Below are 22,904 nucleotides of genomic sequence, written 5' to 3'. Positions count from 1 at the left end.
AAGTTTCACCAGATGTCCCTTGAGATAACAAGTTTGTATACAAGGAGAAAGACTGGGTTGACTATGCCTGCATTTACTGTTATTTAGAAAAATAAAAAAGGCAGGGGGTTTTTCAGAAGGTGGAGTGACAGTTTCAGAATAGCTGACACACCATTTTGGCCTGAGAGGAGAAGAGAAATCCAGGCTCAAAATGTCTAAACCTACTCAGAATTCTCACTATGTATTTAAGCAGAAACAAAAATAAAATACATGAATAATTCTGCAGACATTTTAGTTAAGCAATTTGAACAATGCAACTAAAATATCATTTTCATCTATTTTCTCCAAATAGAGGACAAAGGCACAACTTTGATAAAATTCTTGCCACCATTTACAATTGTTCAAAAACAAGTGTTTTCCAGTCGCCACCAAAAACTGAGAAACAGGGAAATATATTAATCATGAATAGTGTAAGAACATTGTTTAAGATAATATCTTAGAGGCAGTCTGCTTTGAAAAGGTGTGATGCATTGTACACACCATGGACTTGATCATACATGGAAGGAGTTCCAAATTTTAGCATAGCTATTTCTATAAGTTATTTCTGAATGTCACTGGCTGGCATTGAAGTAATAATGCATTGCTACAAATCAGAGTTAACGTTTTGGATCGAGTGGCCCTTTCTCAGAACTGTTCTGAGGAAGGTTTACTTGACCCAAAACATGAACTCTGGTTTCCCTCCACAGATGCTGCCAGACCTGCTGAGCTTTTCCAGCAATTTCTGTTTTTGTTTCTGATTTACAGTATCCAAAGATCTCTATTTTTATGTGAGTCAATGCCCCCAATTCAAGAACTATACATAGTATATGTGTAGATACCCTCTCCATCATATTCTGATTGAATTCAGCACGAGTTATTTTAAAACGTGGATATAGAAATACAAGATAGATTAACAAAGTTTACAATTTAAACTAGATAACACTATATAGAATGTAGTGTCAAATAAATAGGAGTTTTACAGATAGATGTTGAAATCAATGCAGCTAGCTTCAGATTTCAGGAACATGGGCTCAAACAGCTTATTTGGGCAAACAAGATTCAAAGCTTAGGTAAACGGCAAGATTTAATTTCCTCTGTACCACTTCGCATATTCAATTTTTTACTCAAACCGCCTGAGATAGCGCTCTCAGATAAACTAGATCATCTTTTGTGAATCATTAAACACTGCAATTAAGTGTATGTAGGTTTGTTGGCATTATCCAAGGATCACCAAGTTAAAAAGTTTACACAACATTAAAAGCCTGTAGCCTAAACTTGACATGCCAGGGAACCATAACACGAAGTCGTCATCAATTGGGCCATTTTAAAATATAAATATTTTGAGGTTATTCTTATATGAGCCAGTCCACATGTAGTCTGGTAACTGTCAAATTCAACAAGTCTAAAAACTGGGTATTTTACAGTATAACTGCTGCCTTTTCTATTCAGATCTTGTAAAAACTTGTGGCTCAAAGGTAAATCAAAAAAGGAAAGCAGAACATTTAATGGTGGTCTTTATGATTTCGTAATACGGGAATGTCATGCTGTTACAATAACTGAAAATGGTTCAGTATGTAAGCCTTAAGATCATGCCAATCTCCCAATTCTCCCTCGAAATCTTCCAACCTGGTTGCAGGGACAGTAAAAGTGGTTTAGAGAATTGAAAATGCAACAGCCTTATTCACAAAGGTTGCAAGGATAGATCCTGCACCAAAAAAAAATCAGTTTAATCCCTGTGGTGGGAAAATTTGAAAGTTTTCTTCAGGAAAAAAAAGTGATGTTAAAAAAAATTAATTAAGGAAACTTATATGAATTTGTTCAGGGCAAATCATGTTCAACTAACTTGATTGATTTAAAAAAAAAATGTTAGAGAGAGTTGATGAGAGTAATGCAGTCAATGTTGCCTTCCAAAAGGCAATGGATGAAGACTATGCAACACATGACAATAAAGTTACAGCCTGTGGAATAAACAAAACATTGGAAGCATAGATACAAGGGTTAACCACAAGTCATGGTAAAGAGTGCAGTGCTGAAAAAATGTTTTCTGACTGGAGGATGGAATATATATAATGGTGTTGTTTTTCTGATATACATCATTGTCAGAAAGCAGTGCACAATTCCAAATTTTCAAGTGACACAAAACTTGGTAGCATGGTGAACTTTGAGGAGAATACTGAAAGTTCAAGAGGACATAAATAAACCAGCCTAGTGGACAGATAAGTAAATTTAATGTAGAGAAGTGTGAGGTGATCATTTTGAAGGGAAGAATGTGGAAAGGCAATGTAAGTGAATGGATACAAATAAATGTAGGATTACCTTGGGATACAAATGCACAAATAGTTGAAGATGGCAGAGCAGAAAGAGCAACTAATTAAATTGGCAGATTTTGGGCTTTATGAATATTAACAGTGTGCTAAAGCAAGGACATCATGGTCAACCTCTATCAGTTTGGCCTCAACTGAAATAGCATATTTAATTCTGGGCACCCCATTTGAGAAGGACAAGAAGCAAAAATGATTTTCAAAATTGTTTCAAGGATGAGTGATTTCAGTGATATGGATAACATGGGCAAAGCTAGGCTTTTGTCTTTGGAAAAAAGATGGTTCAGAGGAGATTTGATTCAAAATTATGAGGTGTTTGAGCAGTTTAGGAAGAAAGTGCTCACATCAGAAGGTCTAGTCAGATGGCAAAAATTTAAGGTGAATGACAAATAACCAGAGGTGGTGAATTTAAAAAAAAAATGTAGCAAATGATTAGGATCTGCACTGGATTGCATGAGTGTGATAGAGACAGAATCAGTCATGGATTTGAAAACTGAATTAGAAAATTGTTGAAAGAGACAAAACATGCAGTGTTATGGCAAAAAAAATATTGATGTGGCACCAGCTGAGCTGCCCGTGCAGACAGCCAACAAGGACAGGATGGCCTGAATGATTACAATGCTGAAGCAGGCCATTCCATGATTGCATAATTACAAGTCAAGCTTCAAACTAGATGGTAAGGATCTCAATCCCTACATCCAAGACCGCAACACATCAAGATTGAATTTCAAAGCAGGATTGAATGAGCTGTTGCAGTCTCAGAAATTCCTGTAGCACCTTTCAATAGACAATAGGTGCAGGAGTAGGCCATTCTGCCCTTCGAGCCTGCATTCAATATGATCATGGCTGATCATCCTGAATCAGTATCCTGTTCCTGCCTTATCTCCATAACCCATGATTCCACAATCCTTGAGAGCGCTATCCAACTCTTTCTTAAATGAATCCAGAGACTGGGCCTCCACTGCCCTCTGGGGCACAGCATTCCACACAGCCACCACTCTCTGGGTGAAGAAGTTTCTCCTCATCGCTGTCCTAAATGGTCTACCCCCGTATTTTTAAGCTGTGTCCTCTGGTTCGGTACTCACCCATCAGTGGAAACATGTTTCCTGCCTCCAGAGTGTCCAATCCTTTAATAATCTTATATGTCTAATTTAGATCCTCTCTTAGTCTTCTAAACTCAAGGGTATACAAGCCCAGTCGCTCCAGTCTTTCAGTGTAAGGTAATCCCGCCATTCCAGGAATTGACCTTGTGAACCTACGCTGCACTCCCTCAATAGCCAGAATGTCTTTCCTCAAATTTGGAGACCAGAACTGCACACAGTACTCCAGGTGTGGTCTCACCAGGGCCCTGTACAGCTGCAGAATAACCTCTTTGCTTCTATACTCAATCCCTCTTGTTCTGAAGGCCAGCATGCGATTAGCCTTCTTCACTACCTGCTGTACCTGCATTGACTGGTGTACAAGAACACCCAGATGTCTCTGTACTGCCCCTTTACCTAAATTGATTCCATTTAGGTAGTAATCTGCCATCCTGTTCTTGCCACCAAAGTGGATAACCATACATTTATCCACATTAAACTGCATCTGCCATGCATCTACCCACTCACCTAACTTGTCCAGGTCACCCTGTAATCTCCTAACATCCTCATCACATTTCACCCTGCCACCCACCTTAGTATCATCAGCAAATATGCTAATGTTATTACTAATACCATTAGTATTAGTAATAACATTTCAGTCTTTCACGCTCAGATGGATTTAAAAAGATCCTGCGGCTAACTCCAAAACCAGAGATGTTTTTCCCATCTTCCAGCTGATACTTATCTTTCATTTCTGACATCATTGCTTGTTGAAACTTCCTGTGCAAAAATTGGCACGATGGTTCCATACAAGTGCACAAGTTTATTTCACTACCCAAGAAACATTTTTTGCACAGACTGTGCTCACGAAAGGCACGGAGGGGTGGGTCTTTGGCATTAGCTCAGGAACCTTGGTCTACGTAACTAAAGACCAGCAGACACAGCAAAGACAATAGGCCTGTCTACATGAATAAGCAAATATAAAGACAATATGCAATTGTCTCACTGCAGGTTGAGTTAGGTCACCGAACAAGGATGAATTAGTTATATTTACAGCCGAATTTCTCAAACGTGTTCATTTACAATTCCCCTGCTAGTAATTATACTTTTGCTAACATTTAGTGATGACAGGATTGGGTTATCTAAAGCAGTAAATCATCTCATTAGCTTCTTGACTCGAGGTACCAGAGCTCCCAAGAGATCCTCCAATTAGATACCAAGCAAAAAGCAATTTAGTTTCTCCTAAATATACCTGTTCCTTCAAAACTATATTACTAATGAAATCAACTTTGTTAACAGCAAGTTAAAAATTGTGGCAAATTCTTGAACTTATTAGTGATTTATTTATTTGGTTCTGCTTAATAAATGACATCAGTAAAACACTTTGGGAATTATTTGACAACTTTTTAAAGAAGTGATAAAGCTGATCAGATATGCAGAAAGGAAAAAGGAATACTCTTTAGCACTGCTTGCACATCATCTTACCTGCCTTCTGTTGTAGGACTAGACACATTTTCTTCTTCACTGCTTTCATCTCCATTTTCTATAAGTTATTACAAAACATAAATGTTATCCCTTTAATCTGCATTCAAGGTTCCCAGAGATATCAGAAACTTACAAATTTTATACAGTAAGATTAGATATATTTGTGATGTTGTTTTCACTAACAGTGGTGTAGAAATTTAAAGATGCCTGAAAGATTACATAGTAGTAATCTAAAAAGATCAGAGATAGTCAAGCCATGACAGCAATGGTTACATTAGCCATTTGAATGGCAAGAAAAAGTAGTAGAATTACTTGTAATTACTGGAGTTTTAAATTACATGGAAATTTTAATAACAATTTGAAATGTACATATGCCATCTATTAGATCGCTACAAAAATTTGATTGTAGCCATGGCCAATTTACCCTATGCAAAGTTAACAACAAACAACTCCGGAGCACTCGTGATTTAAATATATGTTATTACCAGATGATGTCAAGATAACACTGATTAATATCACATTAAAACCTACAAAGAGAATAACAGTTCTTGTCCTGGATTAGCAACCTGGAAAATTTATATATCTTTAAGTCACAATTAATCTTCACTGTTTAGACAAAACTGAGGTATATTTTAAAATTGAGCTTTCATGAACAATATTTAGAGCTAATCAGTAAAAATAAAATTCCAGTTACATTTAACAATAGGTATTCTACCTTGATTCTAAACTCTTAAAACCAATTATATATTTCTACATCATGATGGCAATGTATTGTTAAATCACAAACTTTCCATTAAACAAGTGAAAAATAAGATAACAAGTGACAGTACTAAGTGGTTATACTAGAAATATTTAGCTAACTCCTCCACAGAGGAGTTGCATTTCTTGCATTTGTTTTTGCTTTGAATTAACTTCGACATTTCATCTTTCAGTCCCCACCCAAGGAACAAAATGGATAAACTGGATACCTCTCAGATTTTTGCTTCCACATTTTATTAAAATTATCTTATTTAGGAAAGGTCCACAGTTGGGCTATATTTTAATTAGATTTCAAGTCGCTTTATTTGCTTCGAAGAGTAATCATTGACTAGATGCTCGAATTAAAATCTAACTAAAAGTTAATGAATTAGCTTAGACCTCAAATAGCTTTGGTTTATAAACAGAAGGATTTGATAGATGCAAACAAAATAGCCAAACCAGCCATATGTGGCTAACTTCAATATTTACAAGGTATGTAAGTCAATAGCCACCATTCAAATAGGGGAGAGGCAGATAACCAAGTTCAATTCTTCTGAGAAGAGTTTTAGGAGAATTAAACCTCTCTCAGTGCACTGCATTTAAGGCTTGTGCTGGATGCATACCTCATTTTGTTTTAAGATATCAAGACAAATTCACAAATGTGAGAAATAAGCTTTTTGAAATTATTGCATACTTTGCATATGAAAAATCAAGTATGAAGGTGATTCTGAAAGCAAGTGATTTTGTGCTACTTTTGTTCATTCTCCACAAAAGGAATTTTACAGGTCTTTTCTAGAGTGAAAGAATGGCAAATGAGAGAAAATTTCAAAGCAAATTTAGAGGGAGTACAAAAATATCATGATACACTACCCACACTAGCAAAGAAAATAATTCAACTGGGTACTAAATAGGTCAGGCCTCAACAAAATGTTACTAGTGCTCGTTCATTGTAGTTAGAGCAGCGATACAAAAGTGAAAATGCAAAAACATTAATACAAACTTCCACTTCACTGTGTTGTGATCTCTTCATTTCAAATCTTGTACTAAGCAAAAAAAAATGCTGTTGTGTTTCATCTACTGATGTTAAGTTAGCCAAAGCTTTACAAAAATATGATGTGAATTTGAATTATACTGCACAGTGAGGACCAATCTACTACTATTTTTTAAATCAATGGATTGCTCAAGACCTGATCTCAGGACACTATTTAGAAGCTCAACTGTAATGCACCACAAAATTACTGCATGTTCAACAAAGACAGAATTGGAATAAAAATTGAGCTTCTCGGAGTCTTGTTCTTGGAACATCATGCTTGCTTTTGATAAGTTCAGAAGCAAAATGCATTTGGTTGTTAAATGAATTACATTAATTATGTCTGTAAAATGTCTACTGAAACAGCACATCCTTGAAGATGAAATTCAAATCAAAACTAGACTGTTCAGCTTAATATTGAGACGCAAAAGTAAATAAAACTAATATCTAAACCTTCGCCATTGTGCAATATGCAGCCAAGAATTTATTCATTTTGTGATGAGGATTTATATTGTTCTCAAGTGATTTTCAACAACTTCCCTTATCTACATCCAAAGATGCCAATTTCCAATGTTAGATGATATAGAAACTACATATGATGATGTACAGTGACGGCTGGATGGGATTGTGAAAGTTCCAAGGCTCTGCAACCCCAACGTCAAAAGCAGCTATCACAAAGATCTTGAAGGTAGTTGAGTTCTAAAATTTAATATACGATGAAGTTAAACAGATGTGTAAATTCCATCTGCAACCATTTTCTTTAAGTCTTGAATTCTACACCATCTATTTGGCTCAGCAGTAAAATGTTTATTTCAGAAATGCCTTCTGATACTTCAAGCCTCTTGACCTCTTTTAAAAGTTCTAAAAGGACCATGTATTCGAAGTACTAATGCAGTATGCAAAGTCAAGGGAAGTGCCAGAGAAAGACATTCAAATATATTCGAGAAATAGCAGAAAGCAGACTTCTCTTTTTGATCTTGTGTCAAATCGTGTTTAGCTCAATCAAGATAACTGCACTGGAAACCAGTTTTAATGGAGCATCGCTAAAAAGGTAATGCAGTCGTGCTGAAGAATGCTAAAAATACAACTCAATGAGAAGAACTCACAGAAGGGAAATATGTGACCAATAAGAAAACCAATAAATAATCTGTTCTCAATCTTAACTGAAAAATAGCATAAAGTCAGGGGGTGCAAATAGATAGATCAAGGAGGATTATAGGTGGTGTAAGGCACTGAAAGCAGGAATGTGTTAGTGTCAACAGGGAAGAACCTGTGGCTTTTGACAAATTTAGAAAGTAGACACCAATGCAATCAGAATTGATTGTATAAAGCTGCACAAAACCAAAACTACAAATCCACACCAATCCTTTCCATTATAGTGTGTTTGGGAAATTTATATATTTTTTAGCACATTTACGTTCATTTTGAACAACGATTTTATTTTATTGTGTGAAGAGATAGGGCACATTTGTTACAAATGAAAAGAACTTGGTGGTCTTTTTCAAAACATGTGTTGTGCAACATATCTGACAGGTAAAACAATCATGGGATTCAAATTGTATAATTTTATTGAAGTGGTAAAATTCCAATTTTTTTTTCAATTCTACATATGGCTGCCAGAAAGGAGGCCTCAACGTATATGAAAACTGAATAAACTTACAGGAAATAACTATTCCACTTTAGAGATAAGGATTTAGTATTCCTTTCATTTTAATTTTAGCTTTCATTCACTGCAATTGTTAACTTACCTTAAAACAACTGCTAACATTATACATTTCTCTAAATGTGAAGATCAATGGGGCATGTCAAATTGCAAATTGTTAGGCCAGAAGCTTATTAAGATCATTGCTAAGAGCAATTTCCTGTGTATCCTTACAACATTCACACAGAAAATGCTCTGATGAGCCACAGGAAAAACACAAGTTTTATAGTAAATTTCCTTAAATGAATTACAAAGAAAGATGATTAGCACAATTGCAGACATTGATTTTTGAATAAGGATCAGACAACCCTACATCATATTTTCAATATTTAACAACTTACAAAAGTTAGAGGTCTTAAAATGATAAAATTGCTCCTCAGTTTACACCAATACATTCTTTGAGATCATCTGATTCTAATTTACTCTCACCTGGTATTAATTAATTTTTAATAATTATAACTTTCAGAGTTTGGGGACTTATTCAAATTGCTTGTGGTCAAATTATTTCTGCAACCTAATGTAATCTTTGTAGTCTTCCATGATCATGCACGGAGACAATAACCAAATAACAATATATTATGCATTTCACAAAATATTCTTAGAGAAAACCAGAGAACATTTTATAGACATTATTTGCATTTTAAATAAATGTCATTGAGCAAAATTGTTTGTTTGTATTTATACACATTTGTTAATTTTGTTTACACTACTATAAATATACATGAAATGTCTTTAAATTTATCCACTTCCATCAACTATACACTCACAATATCCATAATTTATAGTATTACTGTAATGAGTTAAAGGAATAACAAACAGACAGGAAGAATCCAGGCCTGTAGTGATATCATATACAGTCGACAGAAAAGTTTCAACATTTAAGGTGTAAATGGAGCCAACACTTTGCCACAATGATCAGTAGTTAACATCTGGAGTGCATGGAAATGATGATTCAATGGTTCACATGGATGTAAAAAGTGGTGATAAGTCAGGAAAAATGATGATCTGCATTCAGTTTCCCATAAAATGCTACATGCAGACTTTAAACATTTACAGTTGTTATTTAAAGATGCAGCAAGGTTAGCATACAAGCTTGTTTAGTAAACCATGCAGTTACACATAACAATAGGCACAATTAACTTACCAGCAGGTATGCTATCTAGTTCTGTGTAAACAACAGTAATGGGGAAACAAAAGAAAAGCAACAAACCAATCAAATGGAATCCACTGTATTAAAAAAATCTGTCCTATAGAATCAGTAGCAAGAACGAACCAGTGCGGAAATAAAAAAAACACAAAGCTACATTCACAGCACTTTCTACTTAATTACAATATTGTTGAGAATATTAATACCCAAAATCATTTTAAATCTTCAGAACCCTTTAATGATACACAGTCCAACAGGTAATAAGAATTTTACTTCTATAAAAGAAACACATTCACGTTCAAGCAATTTGGATGTTTTACCAAATGCAGCATCTCAGAGTATTCAGAATAGGGAATTAGGCAGGACAGAAGTAATAGCATAAGAATCCATCCACCAACTTTTGTTTTTAAATTTCCAAATGCAAAGCCACAACTTACATGGCACACACTACAAAAATTGGTTCACCAAGTTGAAGTTGTAATGTTTGAAGAAACATATACCAAGATAACTGAAAAATAAAATGTTACAGGATGCTGGAAATAAAAACAGAAATTGCTAGAACTGGTAACCAGACCAGACAGTATCTGTGGAGAAAGGAAGCATTAATGTTTTAAGTCAGTGACTTTTTTCCAGAACTCAAAGACATTTCCAGAATTTTCTGCTTATACATCATCAAGATAACTGCACAACTGTACAATAGTTCATCTATTAAGGAATTAGAATGGGCTCTCCTCATGGGCAATTGATCACAGCATAACCAATCTAAAGATAGCAGAAAGATGTATGCATGATACATTGCAGAAGAACCTGCTGCTTTATGCAATTCTTCACTGTGACATCCCCCAGTAGTCTGAGGGAAATTGACAAGCAAATATGTAAGGAGACCTCATATCTGCAAGAATAATTAGGTTGTAATGGTAGGGGATTTTAACTTTACAAACATAGACTGGGATTGTCATAGGGAGAGGAATGTGTTAAGTGTATACAAAAATGTTTTCTTGGCGGGTTTTGAGAAGATTTGTAGCTCAGGTTGAGGTTTTGGATGTAGGTTTGCTCGCTGAGCAGGAAGGTTCATTTCCAGATGTTTTGGTGATAAATAGGCTTAATGAATGCAGAACAGTAGACATTGTTTATATGGAATTTAGCAAGGTGCTTGACAAGGTTCCTCAGGATAGACTGGTTAGCAAGGTTGGATCAAATAGAATCCGGGGGAACTAGCCAACTGGATACAAAATTGGCTTGAAGGTAGGAGACTGAAGGTGGTGGTAGAAGGTTGTTTCTTTGGACAGGAGGCCTGTGACCAGCGTTTGGTTCACTGCTTTTCATCATTTATATAAATGATTTGGATGTGAATATAATTTATGGTTATTAAATAGGTAGATGACACAAATTGGAGGTGTAGTGCACAGTAAAGGAGGTTACCTCACAGCACATTGAGATCTTGATCAAATGGGCCAATGGAGTTTAATTTAGATAAATGGGAAGTGTGACATTTTGGCAAGGTAAACCTGGGCAGGACTTATCCACTTAACTGTAGGGCCCTGGGGAGCGTTGTTGAACAAAGTGACTCGGGGTGCATGTGCATAATTCCTTGAAAGTGGAGTCGCAGGTAGACGGTGGTGAAGGCAGCGTTGGTCAGGGCGTTGGAGTTAGGCCGTCATGTTCTGGCTGTACAGGATATCAGGGAGGGTAATTTTGGAATACTGCGTTCCACTCTCCCTGCTATAGGAAAGGTGCTGTTAAAGGTGAAAGGGTTCAGAAAAGATCAACAAGAATGTTGCAGGGATTGGATGGTTTGTGCTATAGGGAGAGGCTCAATAGTTTGGGGCTATTTTCCCTGAAGCATTGGAGGTTGAGGGATTACCTCAGAAACGTTTATAAAATCATGAAATGCATAGATAGGGTGAATAGCCAGGATCTTTTCTTCCCCCAGTGTAGGAGAGTTCAAAACTAGAGAATATAATTTTAAGGTGACAGGAGAAAGATTTAAAAACGGACCTGAAGGGCAACTTTTTCTCATAGCGTGGTGCATGTATGGAACAATCTCCCAGAGGTGGAGGAGGAGGCAAGTACAATTATAACATTTAAAAGGCGCCTACATGGGGACATTAACAGGAAGGGCTTAGAGGGATATGGGCCAAATGCTGGCAAAAGGGATTAGATCAGTTTCGGCTATCTGGTCAGCACTGATGAATTGGACTGAAGGGTCTGTTTCGGTGTTATATGACTGTGACTCGAATAATCTTGAAATAAAAAGATTGAAATCAGATATAATAATCTAGCATAACTAGAATCTGAAAGTTAGTTCTGAATTAAACAGATCTACTATCCAGTAAGTTCTTCAATAACGTGATGGTTGCATGCTTGTGCAACCTAGTGTTGAAGAAAGAAAACTGTGCCTTAGAAATAGCGTTTAAACGTTGGCACTGTAATTGCGTTATAGCCAACATGTTTTAGAAGTTCACACTTTAGAAACAGCGTCCTCAATTCATCAAGCACATTACAGTGAATTCACATCGACACAACGCGTTATAACAGAACAACCTGTATAGATGTATCGAGCCTTGTATCAGCGAAGGTAATCTCTAGAAAGCAGCTCAAGTTAAAACATGTTAGGCCGTTTCAAATAAAAGCAAAATACTGCAAACATTGGAAATCTGAAATAAAGACAGAAAATACTGGAGAAACTCAGCAATCCTGACAGTATCTATGGAGAGGGATCTGTTCAGTTTTAAAGTGTCAGAGAAAGTCAGAGATATACAACACAGAAACAGACCCTTCAGTCCACTTGTCCATGCCAACCAGATATCCCAACCCAATCTAATCCCACCTGCCAGCACCCTGCCCATATCCCTCCAAACCCTTCCTATTCATATATCAATCCAGATGACTTTTAAATGTTGCAATTGTACCAACCTCCACCACTTCGTCTGGCAGCTCATTCCATACACTTACCACTCTCTGAGACCAGGGTTTAAAAGGTGTTTTCAGTTTGCATGGCTCATTGATAAGTTTATTGCAATCACTGGAACAACCTCAGTGCCATAGAAAATAAATATTGATGCAACTTGAACCCAAACTGAATTGGACTTAATTCAAACACACTGAACAGATTATGGTAGGTGGTAAAAGCACCGGGTTCTCCATTTCTGCAGGATGAAATGATCCACTGAAGTTGTGATAATCTTTTAAGCATTCTGGGCCATTTAAGATTCAGCGCCAGACATTTCAAAGCACAATGAATAACTGACATTGTCTAAGGATATGTCATAATTTGAAAGCAACGAAAACATATAATTTCTAAGTAGTAAGGGTATGAATGCTCTAATCTTCGAGACTTTTTACAATCCTGGGGGTGTGAACATGGACAGATTTGGAAACTGATGCAAGATGCCCTCCTTTTTCTCTGGGATATCACAAAGACAGAGAAGCACATACCAATAAAGGCACTGCTCATTAAAAACAACAATAAACGGGAAACAAGATTCACTTTCATGTTAAAACAACTTTCTCCTCCACAAAAGAGTCAGGCAAATTGAATCCACTAAATAAACTCAAAATTGATATTAGAATAAGATATGAACAGACAAACAGTTATGGGGTTTATTATTGTGATTTTTAACTGGAATAACAAAAAACTTAAATTAGTCAGGTGATTTTTAAGCCAGAAATTGACCGGATTCTATTAGTGCCCTTAAAATTCTGAGTAAGTTTATTTTTAATGTCATTGCCACATTTAAATCTGATTTTGGATTTGAGACCATCAGGGAAGTACCCTAATTAATAACTTTCATTGCCCAAAATCACAAGAAAATGATGGCAGAATCAAAAAGCTTTCTACAACTTCAATCTCAACATTCTCATCATTGGCCTTCCACCTTTATACTTGTGGTTGTCGAATCTGCTTTAAAAGTTTCAATTTCTCTATGCTCTTCACAGTGGCGTTCCATTTTTCAAACTACACTGAACCCAGCACTTTATTGCTCACATCATAAATCCACATTAATACTTATTTTCTCTCTCACATCCACCAATCCCCAAATGTTATTAAATTGATCAACGATGTGGACTTTGACTCTAGTTACTCTTGAGGAGGCGGTGGTGAGCTGCTGTCTTGAACTGCTGCAATCATCTAGTTCAGGTATACCAACAGTACCATTAGGAAGGCAATTCCAGGAGACTAGTCCACCCATAATGAAGGAATAGTGCAACTCCACATGGAACATGGATGGGAATTTGCATTTGGGGAAGCTCCTATGCACCTGGTTCCCCTGCCTTCAGGTGAAGGGGTCATGGACTTTAAAAGATGTCAATGGAGCCTTGGCAGGACATCTTGTACATAATATGCAGCGCTGTCACAGTGTATTAATGGCGGAGGGAATGCATATTGATGGTGCTGGTTGTGGTGTCAGTGAGGTGCTATGCCCTAGATAATGTTCTTGAGTGATGTTGGAGCTGCACTCAACCAGGCAAATACAGTCTTGCATCACACTCGATTTGTATACTATAGCTTTGGGAAGTAAGGAGGACAAGTTACACATTGAAGAATTCACAGCTTCTGAACAGGTTTTTCAAGTTACAGTATTTATACGATTGCTTCAACTCAACTTCTAATCAGTGGTAGAGATACTGAATGACAAGGCATGGTGGTCAGGTTCTTTTTGTCGGAGATGGTCATCCCCTGACACTTGTGCGGTGTAGGTTTACTTGCCAGTCATCATACAAGTCTGAATGTTGTCCAGGATTTGCTACATGTGGACATAAGCTTACACCTCAACACAGCTCTCTTATCCATCTGCATTCAAAAGTCTTTAAAATACCCTTCTGGGCTAAGTTTTCATTCTAGTGATAAAGCCCATGGTTATAAATGAGGGATTTCAGTATATAAAGTTCTAAGGTATAAATTCTGACATCAGGAGGATTTTCACTTATAACAAAACAAAAACTCAATGAAGTGCTGCTGTGCTCCTGGGATGACAATTTTCAGATTGTAGATAATCCCTTCAAATTAGACAATTGAGCCAATCCAACTTTTGAAATGACTGTACAACAAATAAACTGGTGATTTGGTGATTACAATCTAAGATATTCAATTTGTAAAAACAGAATCTGAAAACTGCCTATTAGCATTGTACTCTTTAAGGCATATCAATAACCTTTGCAAGAACAAATTCTGGACAGCTAACATCAGGGTAATCTGTGATTTGCAAAACCTCAGCACTTTTTAAACAAAAAAAACCTTAAGCAGTAAAAACTTTTAAAAATATATTTAATGTGAATAATCATGATTTGGTACTTGGGAGGTTTTACCTTGCAAATAAAAGTCAGCATCCACATTATACTTCAAACTGTCCTTTGGTTTCCTCTCCAGAAATTACGAGGGCAGACAAACACCACACACAGTTTTGTGTGTCAATTTTATTTTTAAATATACCCACCTGCTACTCAATACACATAAGTCACATATTCATGTTTCCATTTTCTTATAGGTGCCACAAAATAATCTTTCTGCTCTAGTCTTCTCCACATGTCCAGGAGAATTTCAAAGTCTCTCATCAAAAGCCACTAGCTTTAAGGTAACAACATATTGATACTCTTTTCCAAATTGGGAACCTAGAAAAAGTCACTTTCCAATTTATTTTTTAAAATAATGCTGTTGGATAAAATTTATATTTTATGTAAACATTTTTCCCAGATTTTTTTCTTTTAATGTTCCAAGACATTCTTACACGAGAAAATAATAAATGAGTAAATAAAACTGAAGAAATACATTCCAAACAGCATTAATACAAGTGCTAGCAAAAGAGTCTGAATTACATCATGCACTGTGAAGTTAAAAGTTGTACAGTTACCTTGCAAAGCATTTCCAAGTAAAGCTTCAAGTTCTGGATTAAATTCAGCCTTCTCTTTTAACATGTGGAATAACAGTTGGTTTTGAGTAGAACTGTTTATTTCTATTTGCTTCACTCGGCCTTCTAAAACCTTAATTTGAGACTCCTTCTGAGCAGCTTGGAGACCCTAAGACCCATCAGAAAGATCATTATTTATGATGTGTTTTCAAAAATGCAGAGTATTGCAGTTAAAGTAGAAATATCAGATTACTCATGGTTTTATTAAAAGGGGAGCGAGCAGGCTTGAGGTGCCAAGTTGCCTATACCTACACCTCACCCTTGCTCAAATTTAATCAAACTAATCGTCAGATTCAATTCTGTTTTCGCTTCACACATCCCTCTCCAGATATACATCAACAAGATCTAAATGTTACTGTCTTTTTTAAACAAACCGCACAGTACAATCCTGATTAATACGAAATCTTATTTCGTAATTCCTACCCGATGTTCATATTAATTCTTTAACAAATAAACCTAATACAGAAAGTAGCTGAAACATATACTCCATTAATTAGAAATTATATTGCATTTGTTTCCTAGTTATAAAATTCCCACAACTCCAAAATATTCTAGCAATCCAGCCTTCAAAGTAATTAAAACCAATAAGCAACTTTCAATCATAGATCCATTTAAAAACTCCATGAAGTCTAATATCACTTATCCTATTTTTATCAACCTTGCCAAAATGATGTGCTTAACTTGGGAGAATTCACAGCCTAATGCAGTATCTACAAATCAAACCTTGCCCAAAAGTGATCGAAGCTTGAAATCAACCGTTACGTTCAGATAACAAAACAGATTCAACTCTAAGAGATCAAAACCTAAAAGATCTGCATTTCACATAAAACATACATTAAATATGAAAGTTACATTTAAAACAGTATTGCATTACTAAGTAAAAATTTTAGTAATAAATCATTGTGTGTTTATTAAAGAAATCTGGATGGTCATTTGGTTTGGAGTCTAAATTAGGTAAGATATACGATTGACCACATTTCAGAACTGGCTAAATCTATTAAATTTAATGTCATGATCTGTGGAGTAATGGGACTAGAAAAGGACAGCGCACTCCTCCAGCCTGAGGCATGACACCCATCAGTGGCTATCCTCCAGTAGAAAATGTTCAGTAGTCATTGACCAGAATCTATATATATCAAGAGTTTTGCTCATAAACTTACCTTATTAATAACCATGGTTAAAAAATGATCCAACATGTAACGAGCTTCTGTCAAAGAGCAGGAAGTGATTATTGCTGAAACATCCACTGTACCCCCCTCCTCCTGGAAATGACAAAAAGAAATGAAAAATAAATCTCAAGTTCCAGAGTAGTAGATTTATGTTGAACATTTCTATAAAACCATAGCTCTTTAATGTTGACATTTATATTTAAATAAGTTACATGGCTTGCTGTTCTGTTTAATTTAATTGCAAACTTAGGGAAGGAATACCAGGATTTTGATGCAGCAAAGTTGTGGGTCGACCAACAACATATGCACGAAAGCAGTTCCAAGCAACAGTTTCACTACCTCAAAGGCAATTTGGAATGGATAATAATTGCTGGGTGACAACCACATCCCATGAGCAAATTTTTAAAAAAGCCACTTTCCCCTAATTCAACAACATGGTTGGAGTAGGAAGACAAGAAACAGAAAAACTTGACACCTACAAGAGATATGAGGAAAGATGGAGAGGATGGCAAAGGGAAGAGGTTAAAAACAAGTGTGTGGGAATATTAGTCATGATGCTTATGTTCAAATGTTTAGGCAGCAGTAAAAAAAATAGAAAATGCTGGGAATACTCAGCAGATCTGACAACAAAGAAGAAAATGAGAGTGTTAAGGTTTTTCTTTGAATCTTTGTTAGTTGTTTCCCTCTCCATAGTTGCTGAGAGATCCCCATATTTTCTATTCATGTCAGATTTCATCAAAACAAAGAAAATAGTAATGAGTAGGCCAGGTAGCCCTTTGAGCCTGGTCTACCACTGAATAGGATTATAGTTGATCATGCTTTTGCTCCAAACTCTTTGATCACTTTAGTCCTCAGAACCAAAGCTCCTTCTTGAAAATATTGTGTTTTGGCATCAACCACGTTCCATTACAGAATTTCACAAGCTCACCACTCTGGATAAAGAGATTTCTCCTCATCTCGGTCCTTCATGGCTTAATCTCTATTGTTAGACTGTGACCCCTGTTTCTGTTATTGAAACCATCCTCCCTGTATTTACTCTAACTAGTCCTGTTTGCATTTCACAGATTTAAGATTTCTACCCACCACTCATTCTTCTGAACGCCACTGAATATACATAGAACATAGAACATAGAAAAGTACAGCACAGAACAGGCCCTGTGGCTCACGATGTTGTGCTGAGGTTTAATCCTAATGTAAAATATAATAACCGCCGCACCCCTCAACTCACTGCTATCCATGTGCATGTCCAGTAGTCACTTAAATGTTCCCAATGACTCTGCTTCCACCACCACAGTTGGCAATGCATACCACGCATTCACAATTCTCTGCGTAAAGAACCTACCTCTGACATCTCCTTTGTACTTTCCTCCTACTATCTTCTTACTATGACTCCTCGTACCAGTCAACCTTGCCCTGGGGAAAAGTCTCTGACTATTAACTCTATCTATTCCTCTCATTATCTTGTATACCTCAATCAGATCTCCTCTCTTCCTCCTTCTCTCCAGAGGGAAAACCTTTCTTCATAAGGCAAGCCCTCCAGTCTAGGCAGCATACTGGTAAACTTCTTTGCACCCTGTCCAAAGCCTCTGTATCTTTCCCATAGTAGGGGGACCAGAACTGGATACAATATTCCAAGTGTGGTCTCAACCAGGGACTGGTCGAGCTGTAGCAAAACCTCGCGGCTCTTAAACTCGATCCCCCTGTTAATGAAAGCCAAAACGCCAGATGCTTTAACAACCCTATCCACTTGGGTCGCAACTTGGAGGGATGTATTTAAACACCAAGATCCCTCTGTTCCTCCACACTGCCAAGAATCCGGTCTTTAATCCTTATATTCAGCATTCGAGTTTGACTTTCCAAAATGCATCACTTTACTTTTATCCAGATTGAACTCCATCTGCCATTTCTCAGCCCAGCTCTGCATCCTATGTTGCGCTGCAGCAGCCCTCTATAATATCGACGATACCTCCAACTTTTGTATCATTTGCAAATTTAATAACCCACCCCTCAACCTCCTCATCCAAGTCATTTATAAAAACTACCAAGAGCAGAGGTCCAAGAACAGAGCCCTGCAGGACCCCACTCAACATTGACCTCCAGGCAGAATACTTTCCATCTACAACCACTCTCTGCCTTCTGTCAGCCAGCCAAATCTTTCTGTATCCCATACTTCCTGACTTTATGAATGAGCCTACCATGGGGAACCTTATCAAATACCTTGCTGAAGTCCACATACATCACATCCACTGCTCGACCTGTCTTGATACCTCCTCAAAGAAACTCAAGATTTGTGAGGCATGACCTGCCCCTCACAAAGCCATGCTGACTGCCTTTAATCACACTATGCTTTGCCAAATCATCATAAATCCTATCCCTCAGAATTCTTTTCAAAACTTTGCTGACCACAGACGCAAGACTGACTGGTCTGTAATTGCCAGAGATTTCCCTATTACCCTTCTTGAAAAGAGGAACAACGTTTGCCTCCTTCCAATCCTCCAGTACGACTCTTTGGAGAGTGAGAAGGCAAATATCCTAGCCAGTGGCTTAGCAACCTCCTTTCTTGCTTCCCGGAGTAGCCTGGGATAAATCTGGGGACTTATCAATCTTAATGTTTTCCAAAATTTCCAGCACATCAACTTCATCAATCTTGATCTGGTCAAGACTGTATCCCAGCTCCTCAAAGTTTTCATTTACAACAAGGTCCCTTTCCTTAGTGAAAAACCAAAGCAAAAAAGCTCATTTAGGGCTTCCCCCATCTGCTCAGACTCCACCCACAAGTTCCCTCTGCTATCCCCGATTGGCCCTACATTCTTTCCCTGATCATTCTCCAATTCCTCACGTAAAAGTAAAATGCCTTTGGGTTCTCCCTAAGCCTTCTTGCCAAGCCTTTTTTGTGCCCCCTTCAGGCTCTCCTCTGTCCACTTCTGAGCTCCTTTCTAGCAAGCCTGTAATCCTCTAAAGCTGTGCTAGATCTTTGCTTCCTCCACCTTACGTAAACTGCCTTTTTCCTTTTGACGAGAATCCTCTATTCTCATCATCCAAGGTTCATTAATCTTACCCCTTCTTACCTGTCTCAGAGAAACAAATTCATGCATCACTTGCAACAACTGCTCCTTAAATAGTCTCGACATGTCTGCTGTGCCCTTTCTGTGGAACAATTGCTCCCAATCTGTACTTCCCAACTCCTGTCTGAGAGCGACATAATTTCCTTTTCCCCAATTAAATATCTTCCCTTGGTAATTGCTCCTTTCACTCTCCAAGACTATGCTAAATGTGAGGCAGTTGTGATCACTGTCACCAAAGTGCTCTCCCACTGAGAGATCCGACACCTGTCCTGGCTCATTGCTGAGCACCAAATCCAAAATGGCCTCCCCCCTCGTCGGTCTGTCTACATACTGAGTAAAAAAACCCGCCTGAACACACCTGACAAAAACAGCTCCATCCAAACCATCTGCACTAAGGAGGTTCCAATCGATATTGGGAAAGTTGAAATCACCCATAACAACAATCCTGTTACTTCTGCATTTTTCCAGAATCTGTCCTAACTGATCCAGTTTCTCTTCGTATGTCAGTACTGCACTCCAGAAATCAATCCAGTAAACCTCTTTCCACACCCAGGACATCTTTCTTCAGAGGTGATGACCAAAACTGCACACAATACTCCAGGTATGACATCAGCAAGATTTTCATTTATAACAGAAGACCCTGTACAATAGCAAGGCATTCCTGCTCCTGTACTCCAATCCTTGCTATGCTGGCCAACACACCATTTTACTGCCTGCTGCACCTGTAAATATCAAATTGATGCATCATCGTCTGGCAGTCAGATCCACCATTAAAAAGCATCAGTTTATGTTGATTCTGGTGTCAATGAAGCCTAGAAGTCAAGCCATCTATCTTTCATCATCATTAATTTGAGTTCCACCCTATCGAGGACATGATCATCCCAAGCACAGACTCAATCAACCATAAACAGAAATAGCTACCATTAAGAGGCTACTAAAAACTAACCAGCACAGTCTGGAATGCCAATATTTCTACTCAGCACACAGCAAGGCATATTATAGAATTAGTTCATGCAAGAGCAAGTTAAGGAAGCGGACTGTTAGATTTGAGAAGGTTAGAGAGATGAGTATCAATGGGGAACTGAAGGATTTAAATACATGGATAAGAATGCAACCCAGCGAGGAATAGGATCAACTTTTAGTTCGGCTGTCATGCTCAGACTATGATGGAAGAGGTGTCAATTGAGTGAGTATTGCAATCAAGTTTAATGATGATTAAAGATGGATGAAATTTGAGCAATAAATGGTCTAAGGTAAAGGTAAAGCATTCATTGTTGGTGATGCAAGTAGACAATATACTTGAAAGTCAAAAGGTTAGAAAAAATCAGTTCCAGATCAAAATGAACGTAAAGATAGTGAACTCTGATCCTCCCGGAGATGATAAGATGATGATGAGTTGATGAGGAGAAAAATGACATGATATTGCCAGACTGGTTCCAGAGCTTGCAGCACTTCAAGTCTATGGTTTATTGAACATTGAAGGGACATTGAACAAATAAACTCTCAGTAAATACAGAGAAAGATTTAAGAGCATCTTTCCAATAGATTGTTTTATCAAAGATTCATACATTTTTCTTCAGCCATTCACAAATTGAAAGGGAGAGCTGATATAATTCGCCTAAGTGTGAAATATGACTACATGCATTGCAGACATTAAGTCAAAGGGTAGTACATAGCTGCAACAGGAGGGAAAGAATATTAGATCTTGGGGGATGCTGCAAATAATGGGGGTTATGTTAGGGAAGGAATCCAGAGCAGTGCAGTGATTTTATGTTTCTAACAGAGTTGGTAAGAGATTAATTGATCACTGGGTGATCCCTTTGCAACATATTGGAGAAGGTACATTTCAAAAGGATGGTATAGTCAATCAAAGACTGCAGAAATGTTTAAGATAAAGAGTCCAATATAATGCATTACATATGATCATATGAGTCTATGTTTGGGATGATTATGTTTCAGATAGGGCAGAACTCAAATTAATGATGATGAAAGATAGATGGATTGACTTCTAGGCTTCACGGAGACCAGAATCACAGGCAAACAGACAAATATTAGTACCACTAGCCTCTTCACTAATTCCCTGGCTCCATCTTGTCACTGACCATTTTCACAGATAGGACTACTTGCCTGCACATGGCAAGTCACTGAAACAGGCTTAACAAGCTCTGAACGAGCTATCAGAACTGAAAAGGTACAAAGTTATCAGAAAGCCAATTTTTAAATATTATCCCCTCATGCTTTAACAAGAATGTCAAACTGATCAACTAACAATCTCAGTAACTCTGCCTCGCTCCAAATCTCATTTTAAGGAAGAGCATGCAATAACAGTGTCAATAGTGTTCTCAGAACATTAGACTTTATTTCAGACACTAGAATTAGCTATGGGGATCTTTGATGAAAGATGTGACAGATGGATAATAGGATTTCTATTATCTATATGTTAACATGATAAAATTATAAATTTAAACAATCCAAACACACTGTATACCAAGATATTTTTGTGAATTTCATTTTCAAACATATGACAATGAAATAATTATAACATTAACTTGCCTTTGCTTCCTCCATCTGCATGATATTGGCCTGGCATTCTGAAATGCTGTCATTAATATAATCAATATTTGCACCCAAAGACTCAGTTTCTTCATTAATACTTTGAATTGCTTTGTCATCTATACACTCTTGGACAAACTTCTCTCTCCGTTTATTCAATTTGTCACGTCTTTTGGTCAGATCTTCACGTTGCTGTAATAAAAAGAGTAAACTTATTAACAACTTGAGAGATGAAAAATAATAAACACGTAGCGTGTAAATCTGATCAATTTCAATGCATGACCTTGCTGGTTCTGAATGTGTTTGAACAATGCCACAACACTTGAATGCATCTTTCCAATAGATTGTTTTATCAGAGGTTCATACATTTTTCTTCAGCCATTCACAAATTGAAAATCAACATATAAAGAAAAACATTCATTCCTCTTACTGACAGATTCTAATCTTCAGTCTTCCCACAAAAATTGAGATGAACTGTGTGCAAACCCTGGCTTCACAATTTTTGTTCTAAAAACAAGACAAATGGAAAGATAAGACAACTACTGTTCAGCAAGGAAAAAATCAAAGTACAACTGAAACCATTCAGGAAAATATTAATTAAACAAGATAGGACACTGGGATGGTTGCCAAACAAAACATTCAAGGCAACATGTGAAGTATTCTTGGTACACAGAGTGGTGGGGCAGGG

General features: G+C 37.1%; 1 protein-coding gene across 4 annotated transcripts in view; it reads right to left on the bottom strand.

Annotated features, from left to right (window-relative positions):
• kif21a (kinesin family member 21A) overlaps window positions 1-22,904 on the bottom strand; it is a 146,246-nt gene that overhangs the window by 28,506 nt on the left and 94,836 nt on the right. For 2 of the 4 annotated variants that reach the window (XM_043713606.2, XM_043713604.2), the window contains exons 20-24: window positions 22,217-22,408; window positions 16,590-16,691; window positions 15,373-15,538; window positions 9,518-9,538; window positions 4,904-4,961 (exon numbers count right to left, since the gene is read on the bottom strand). In XM_043713606.2, the coding sequence (XP_043569541.2) occupies window positions 4,904-4,961; window positions 9,518-9,538; window positions 15,373-15,538; window positions 16,590-16,691; window positions 22,217-22,408 (539 nt within the window). The remainder of the gene's footprint in view (window positions 1-4,903; window positions 4,962-9,517; window positions 9,539-15,372; window positions 15,539-16,589; window positions 16,692-22,216; window positions 22,409-22,904) is intronic. The other 2 variants (XM_087999610.1, XM_043713605.2) reach the window with 1 other exon arrangement.

The sequence above is a fragment of the Chiloscyllium plagiosum genome, unplaced genomic scaffold, assembly GCF_037043375.1.
Source record: "Chiloscyllium plagiosum isolate Xiang-an unplaced genomic scaffold, Cpla_swu_hap1 HiC_scaffold_23, whole genome shotgun sequence".
NCBI classification, from domain to species: domain Eukaryota; kingdom Metazoa; phylum Chordata; class Chondrichthyes; order Orectolobiformes; family Hemiscylliidae; genus Chiloscyllium; species Chiloscyllium plagiosum.
The sequence above is the reverse complement of the archived record's forward strand: the minus strand, read 5'-3'. Positions and strand labels throughout refer to the sequence as shown.